The sequence below is a fragment of the Mus caroli genome, chromosome 1 (genome assembly GCF_900094665.2).
Source record: "Mus caroli chromosome 1, CAROLI_EIJ_v1.1, whole genome shotgun sequence".
NCBI classification, from domain to species: Eukaryota; Metazoa; Chordata; class Mammalia; order Rodentia; family Muridae; genus Mus; species Mus caroli.
Genome location: NC_034570.1, coordinates 17,851,500 through 17,859,316, shown reverse-complemented (window position 1 = coordinate 17,859,316; position 7,817 = coordinate 17,851,500). Strand labels below are relative to the sequence as shown.

Here is a 7,817-nt window from a genome sequence, read left to right as displayed (position 1 = left end):
AAAAAAAAAAAGAGGTTAAAACAGTACTCCTTATGTGATAAATTAGCACAGTTTTGTCAAGAGGCAAATCGTCTGCTTTGTGTCTCATTAGTATTGAAGTGTTGCATAGATAAATCCAGTCAATATTTTATCTTTTATCCTTGCACTTATAATAAATTGTCCAATCCCAGTTTATGACCTTTAGCTATCAGATAATGGTTTTACAACCAGCCTAGAAGGAATGTTTTCCCTGATCGTAAATTTGATCTAAACCTGCTCTCTATTCTAGTGCAATTAGTCCATGACACATGAAGGCTTACAGAGCCCTCTTTCCAGCCCTTTCCATGGAGGGCTCAAAACTACTAGTACAAATTTAGGAATTCTATGATTACTAGGAATTAAGAAATCACTTATTTGTTTGTAAAGCTTTACTACAAGAGAATACATCTTCACTGATCTGCAGAAAATCTGCCCAATCGGGTGGTGGGCTAATGCCCAGGGATAATTATACTATTTAATAATAACAACAGGAAAGACATAATAACAAGTGTCAATTATGTGATAAAAATCTCTGAAGACCTTGCAGATCAGCTCACCCATCACAGACCATGCAATATGAAAGGCTATCATCAGAAAGCCATGTTACTTTTCTGTCTCCTAGATGGATTCTGATAATAAAACTCCTTCCTCTCAATCAGGTGAAGTGTTGAGCTGCCTATGCTAGCCTCACAGGTGACATGAATAAACAGTAAAACAGCTTCCAGCTGGGCTCTACGTTTGCAGGTTGGACCACTTCAAAAGAAACTAGCGAGAAGTCTAATTTGGTTTTGCTCTTATGTGTTTGCTATAGCTTAATATTTCCTGGAGTTCGAGTCGGACCTGACAGTCAGTTCAGCGATTTCCTTGATGGATTGGGGCCAGCCCAGCTTGTCGGCCGCCAAACACTTGCCACCCCAGCCATGGGTAAGAATTATTTTTCTGCAGTTTATGGTTGACAAGGTCATTTAAAATTGCATAGTAGCATTACAGATGAGAGAAGGTATCACTGTTCTCGCACATAAAGTATAAATGACATTGAAGGATCACAACACAGCTGTATGTTATGATCCACAAGTAACAAGCTTAAAGAACAACATCAAAAATAAATGCTTGAAAGAAGTGGCTTCATCACAAATGAGGCAGGATTCACATAAAATCCATAGCTAGCTGTCCACCTGAAAACCAGGTTCCTGAAAAGGACAAAAGCCTCCTCTTCCCTTAGAGGAGTTACTTTTCTTACACAAATTGGAGGTTAAGAATGTGAGTCACCCTGGTTACCAACCCTTGTTCATGGTTCAGACTAAAGGATCTATATCTACTTTAAACATAGCTAAGCTGGATACATATGGGGGATCTCTAGGAGGAGGGAATGACAATCACCTGATTTACATCAGAGATTGCATGCAGTTTATAGGGATATAACAACTTAGAGAAGTAAAGGTGAGCTATTTCTGAAGCAATTGACAAGCACAATAACATCTTTTTTTTTCTAAAAACAATATTGTAAATACAATCACCAGATAGTACACATAGGCACAGCCTTTATAATGGACACTTGGCAATACATGTGGAAGTTTTGAATGTCCAGAACTTGGGCACAATCTTTATAATGGACAGTTGGTAACATGTGTAAGCATTTTGACTCACTGTATGGTTAGATCTATATACTTAAAATCTGGAAAATTATTATTCAGGATATAACCAACAAGATATTTGACAATTCTTTTTTGTTGTTTAAGGGGTTTTGGGTTGGTTTTTCAAGACAGGGTTTTTCTGGGTAGCCCTTGTTGTCTTGAAGCTGACTCTGTAGACCAGGCTGTCCTTGAACTCAGAGAGTCACCTGCCTCTGCCAAGTTCTGGGATTAAATGGATGTGACACCCCCACCCAGCTGGCAGTTCTTATAAAATTGTTCATTATACCTCAAATGGCAGTAATGTAAATAACCCTCCATCAACAGAAGATTTCTTAAGTAGGTAAAAATGCTATCTATTTTATAGTCTGTGGTGTCAATACAACAAAAATACATTATCATGCAGACAGTATTTATGCAGTTGTAGTAGTGACCAAAGTATCACCAGTAGCTTTCTCTCTTAATATTGAAATTGAGACAATTATACTTTGTTATTGCTAAGTAAATATGGTAGTATCAGAAGGGCAAGAAGATTGCACCTGAGTCTTCTTACACACATCCTGTAAACACCTTAATGTTGCAGTTGGCCATTCTTATTCAACTAACATGCATATCTCTAAGATGAACATGGGAATCATTGAGCTGACTCTGTCAGCTAATTGTCCTCTAATAGACGCATGCCCACACACACGCACACACGCATGCACACTTGAAGCATGCACACACTCAAGCAGCACGCTTGCATGCTTGAAGCATGCACATCAAAAAGCAGATAAACATTATAAAATCTAAACATGGATTAGTACCAGATGAAAATGTAAAATACTTTAACAAATTAATTTGTAACCTGAGAGAGAAAAGTGGATTTGAGCAGAGTATTCACCTCAGCAGTCATCTCCCATCTCGGAGATAAACAGCTCTGCATCTTCTGCTATCTCCTCTCCTGATCTCCTGACTTGAGTAGAAGCTGACATTTTGTTTGGTCTTCACTTGCAGGCGATATCCAGATCGGGATGGAGGATAAGAAGGGTCAGTTGGAGGTTGAGGTTATCAGAGCCCGGAGCCTTACACAAAAACCTGGCTCCAAATCTACACCTGGTAAGGAGAAGTTGCACCATTGTGGGCAGGGCTCTGTTAAGGTGTCTTTATTTTAACTGTCATGTGTAGTGATACATGTATGCATGCTTAAAAACGCAATTATATATGATCTTTGATTTTATAAAAATGGATCTTGGGATTTCTTTGCATAATTATTCTGTTGAGATGTACTAGGGAAATGCTGTTATTATTTAAAATAATTATAGCCATTTCTTATACTAAATATTTTTTCTACACTCCTAAAACTACAAAAGAAAAAGCATTGAGGTGTAAGATGTGGACCTCCATTTTCATGCCAGCTCTGACTTAAGTAAATGAGTCAAGATGATTTCAGGGACACTTATTTGACAGGAGAAAAATCACAGCAGTGGTGATGGATGGATACATTGTAAGGAGTCGGATGTTTAGAGCGAATGAAATGTATATAGCAGTTTAAGGTACATCTAATAAGAATCTCCAATCCTGTAAGGTTTGGACTAATAAAAATAGAATTCTAGCAATATGTTCTTATATGTCTGCTCATCTTGGTCTAGCTCCCTATGTGAAAGTTTATCTTTTGGAAAATGGAGCCTGTATTGCCAAAAAGAAGACAAGAATTGCACGGAAAACTCTCGACCCCTTGTATCAGCAGTCCCTGGTTTTTGATGAAAGTCCACAGGGTAAAGTTCTTCAGGTCAGTAAACTTTGCTTGGTTAATTACACTGTGATATCTATTAGTTCATTGAAGACATGGACAGCATTTAGGAAAATCTGTTCAGTAAAGCCTAGCTTATTAATGTCCATGAGTAGAAAGATAGAAACTGGTCAGTTTATAGTACAGTATATATGGCATTAACAATATCTGATGTATATAGTGGGAAGAAACAAAATGCAACATCTTTCTCTTTTGTTCTTTGTCTCTATACTCTGCAATCCTTAACAATTTTCCTCTTCTTGATACATAGCTGTAAAGAATATAGATAGTATAGAGTACTATATATGTACTAATATATGTACTCCTGGTAATAATATGGACGATAGAATATAGATAGATGATTATAGATAAGTAGATACATAAATGATCATAAATAGTTGATAGACAGATGACTGATGATTGATCAACATAGATGGATTGACAGATAGATGATTATAGATATAGATGATTGATAGATAAATGATTATAGGTAGATAGATGATAGATAGATAGATAGATGATAGATAGATAGATAGATGATAGATAGATAGATAGATGATAGATAGATAGATAGATAGATAGATNTAGTTGATAGACAGATGACTGATGATTGATCAACATAGATGGATTGACAGATAGATGATTATAGATATAGATGATTGATAGATAAATGATTATAGATAGATAGATGATAGATAGATAGATAGATGATAGATAGATAGATAGATGATAGATAGATAGATAGATAGATAGATGATAGATAGATAGATAGATAGATGTAGATGATAGATACATAGACTGATAGATACCATGGCTTAATGTTAAGAATGACTAATCACTACTTAGTATCAGACATGAGCTATAAAATGGAGGAATGTAGAAGAAAGTGTAGAAACAAGCACATAACTCAGCTATGTTAGGTACTTCCATATATACCTCTTTCGAAATTTCTAATGACTTTGTGCCCTAAATACCATTATCTCTATAGTAAAGATTATATTTTAGGATCACAGAAATAAAGTGCTTTGTCAGTGTGACAGTATATTAAGAAAACAGGGTTCACATTCTTAGATTCGCAAAGCACATGAATGTTCCAGTACCAAACTTTGATAGATGACCCCAGGATTAGAACACAAACCTCAAGAATGTATACCGGAAGGCTTGCCTAACACAAGTGTAGTTAATAGATAAGTGCCCACGAGCTCATTTTCTCACTATTAACCTGATTAAATCAAACTGGAGAAAACCATCAAGAGATACCACCCTCTCTTGTCTTCCATCTGCTCCTTCACTAACACATCTATAATTTAAAAGAAGTTTGCAGCATGATCTCACTCTGTTCACAGAAGCCATCGAAAATGTGCTCCACTGGACCCTTGGTCAGATAGCTCATTTTACCTTTCTAGATTTGCAAAACTTACATTGTGTATGTCTGTACCCTCATCGTTGTTTATTATACAAAAGTCACACCTATATATCAGCATGTGTGTATATGTGTGTGTATATAGCATGAATAAACACAGGTATAGACATTTGTTTGCATGCAGCTTTCTCTTAGACATTCTTGCTTCTTAACCTTTACTTACTCCACACATTTGCAGAATGTCCTCACATGTGGACCAAGGATGTTCAGATTTACATTATATTTCTCTATCTGCAGGTGATTGTCTGGGGTGACTATGGAAGAATGGACCACAAATGCTTTATGGGTGTGGCTCAAATCTTGTTGGAAGAACTTGATCTGTCCAGCATGGTGATTGGATGGTATAAATTGTTCCCTCCATCCTCCCTGGTGGATCCCACACTCACCCCCCTGACCCGCCGGGCTTCCCAATCATCACTGGAAAGTTCGTCTGGGCCTCCCTGCATCCGATCATAGTAAACTCCTAACCTTCCAGCCAAACTCTACATTTCAGGATAATTATCAGAACCAGATATTTCATGATCAAGAGCATTGTTGGAGACAGACAATCAACTTGTGTTTTGCCTGTAGTAGTTGTTCGATAATTGTGTCCCAATTGTTGTTTAAAACATGGCTTTGTATCACAGAACAAGGCAGTCAATCACATTGCAGTAAGAATCGACATGCTAGTGAGAGCCACTGACACTTCTTGCAAATAGGAAAAGAAAGAGAGAGAGAGAGAGAGAGAGAGAGAGAGAGAGAGAGAGAGAGAGAGAGAGAGAGAGAGAGAAAACCTCATGTTCACACACACACCAAACTGAACAAACTGGAAAGTCTCACTCTGTGAAAAGGTGTACTTCACACATTTCTGCACAGACCACAAGCAGTGTTGTCTCCCTGGTGTTTGAGATTTTAGTTCTTCTGAGTGCTTTCCTTGTTTGAGTGTTGTTTGCTGGGTTTTTTTCCCATTGTCTCTCTTTCTCTGTCTTCACTATATTTGTTCTTTCCACTAGTTTGTTTTTTTATTTTTTTTATTTTTTTGTCTTTGTCCTTCTTTGCTTCGTCATAACAGAGTTATGGTGTTCACAGAGACCCTTCCTTTCTTTTTTCCAAAAGCACCAAAAAAGGGCTGAAGCCGTCTCTGTAGCATTTTCCCCAAAGTTTTCAAAAGCTGGGCAAGGTAAATCCAGGGAAGGGTATCACCGGCAGCCAGTTTACAGTTCTTCCAAGTCTTGTATGTGGAATTTACACACACACACACACACACACACACACAGTAAAAATCATCACCCAAACTAGTAGTTGCAGAATCACTTCTCAGTGAAGAGCGTATCTGTTCCCATTCTAGATAATTCATTGCTGTTTTCCATTGTTTGGCACGGAAGACTTTGAAGGACCTAGAACTGATGCTGGGGATGAAGGCTAGCCACGTAGTAGTGCTTTGGAGACCCTTTCTGCAATGCCTTTTTACTTCCTGATAACAAAAGAAAAAAAAATGCTCATGTGTAGAAACCATGCTCTCAACTCCCCAAAATGGTGACTAAGAATGGATTTGAGCCTAAGACACTTTCAGCTATGCCCAGGCTTCTCAGCCATGCCCCAGAGTAGACTCATCTGCCCTGGAAAGAGCATAGTATGAGCTGTTTAATATTGCACTGGAAATTCCAGTTCATAAACTCTGCACTAAATTAATGTTTTTATTGGATTTCAGTTTACATTTCTTTAAGGTCAATGCAAGCACAAAGCTTGATTTTTTTTAAATGCACAATATCTTACTTTGGGGGAAGAAAAAGAATACAGCCAAATACCAATTTGCATATTCTTCATTTGGGTTTTCTTGGCTTTGGATTTCCCTTGTGACCTGTGTATGTGCTGCAGGCGCCTGCCTGGTCCTGCAGCTGCATCAATATGCACCCCCTCTCCTTTTATGAGTCGTTCAACTTTTGTGACTTCACAGTTAGAGCAGCATGACCTGGAGCTGTTCAAAGCTGCATGCACATTTTGTATAAAAGAAAAATATGAAAAAGAAAGAAAAAAAAAGCAAAGAGACAAAAGGTTATTTAATAATGTATGTTAGCTCCATATAGGCCGGCTTGTATGTTGCATGTACTTGTACAGTTTGCTTGTTAATTACTATATTGAAATAACCAAGAAATCTAAGCCATCCATTTTTGTTATAGACATTTTGCAGGTTTTAGCCAGACTCAGTATGTGGGTCTGGTGTGAAATGTCTATAGATGGACTTTATTTTTTACCCTCTGGAAAAACGTGATGTAGTATGGACCAAAATTCCTTCTAATAAATATTTTGGTGTAGATTCCTCCTGTGGGGCTGTAACACATGTAGACACTGTGTAAACACTAGGTTTTAATCCATAGACATACTGCCTGCACCAAGTGAATCATTTATTATTATTTACACATGTCAGAATTACCTGCCCATTATCCCACGGGGCACAGATTGACCACCACCCACCATGCTGTGCAGGAAGAACTGAAGCACTTGGTGCACTTCTACTAGATTCCGTTCTGTCTTAGTGGCCAACAATCAACCGATTAAAATTGGGTAGTATCTTTCTATCTTGACCACTTGTCTTAACAACCCCTTGTGCTTTTAAATGAACTTCCCACTCATGTATGTAAACATGTTTAATAAAACTTACTTTTCCTGTCAGTTGGTAGCCATCTGTGTTCTATGTTTTGCCAGCTTTCCATTGTGGGTTCTTTGGTGCAAAAGGAGAACCAGGTGTTGGGAAAGGGAGGCTTGGGTTTGCTGTCTGCTGTGGGCATTTGATTGACCTGTCACTGCACTATATATGTCTTAACAGACAACCTGAAAGGTACTTTGCATTACATATGAGTATTCACTTTGTCAGCCTGTCTTAAGTGAGCACATGACTATACTTCTGAAAAGTGGTATTATTAAAAACAATAAATCTCAGTAAGAATCAAACAAAGGTTGTTTTTCTGCTGCTGTTTGAGCGTGCTAATAAAAG

General features: G+C 37.8%; 1 protein-coding gene across 37 annotated transcripts in view; it reads left to right on the top strand.

Moving 5' to 3' along the window:
- Rims1 (regulating synaptic membrane exocytosis 1) overlaps positions 1-7,495 on the top strand; it is a 489,256-nt gene extending 481,761 nt beyond the window's left edge. For all 37 annotated transcript variants that reach the window (XM_029474748.1, XM_029474741.1, XM_029474765.1 and 34 more), the window contains 4 exons: positions 830-942; positions 2,646-2,747; positions 3,281-3,420; positions 5,081-7,495. In XM_029474748.1, coding sequence (XP_029330608.1) covers positions 830-942; positions 2,646-2,747; positions 3,281-3,420; positions 5,081-5,299 — 574 coding nt within the window. In that variant the 3' untranslated portion in view covers positions 5,300-7,495. The remainder of the gene's footprint in view (positions 1-829; positions 943-2,645; positions 2,748-3,280; positions 3,421-5,080) is intronic.
- The last annotated feature ends 322 nt before the right edge of the window (positions 7,496-7,817 follow it).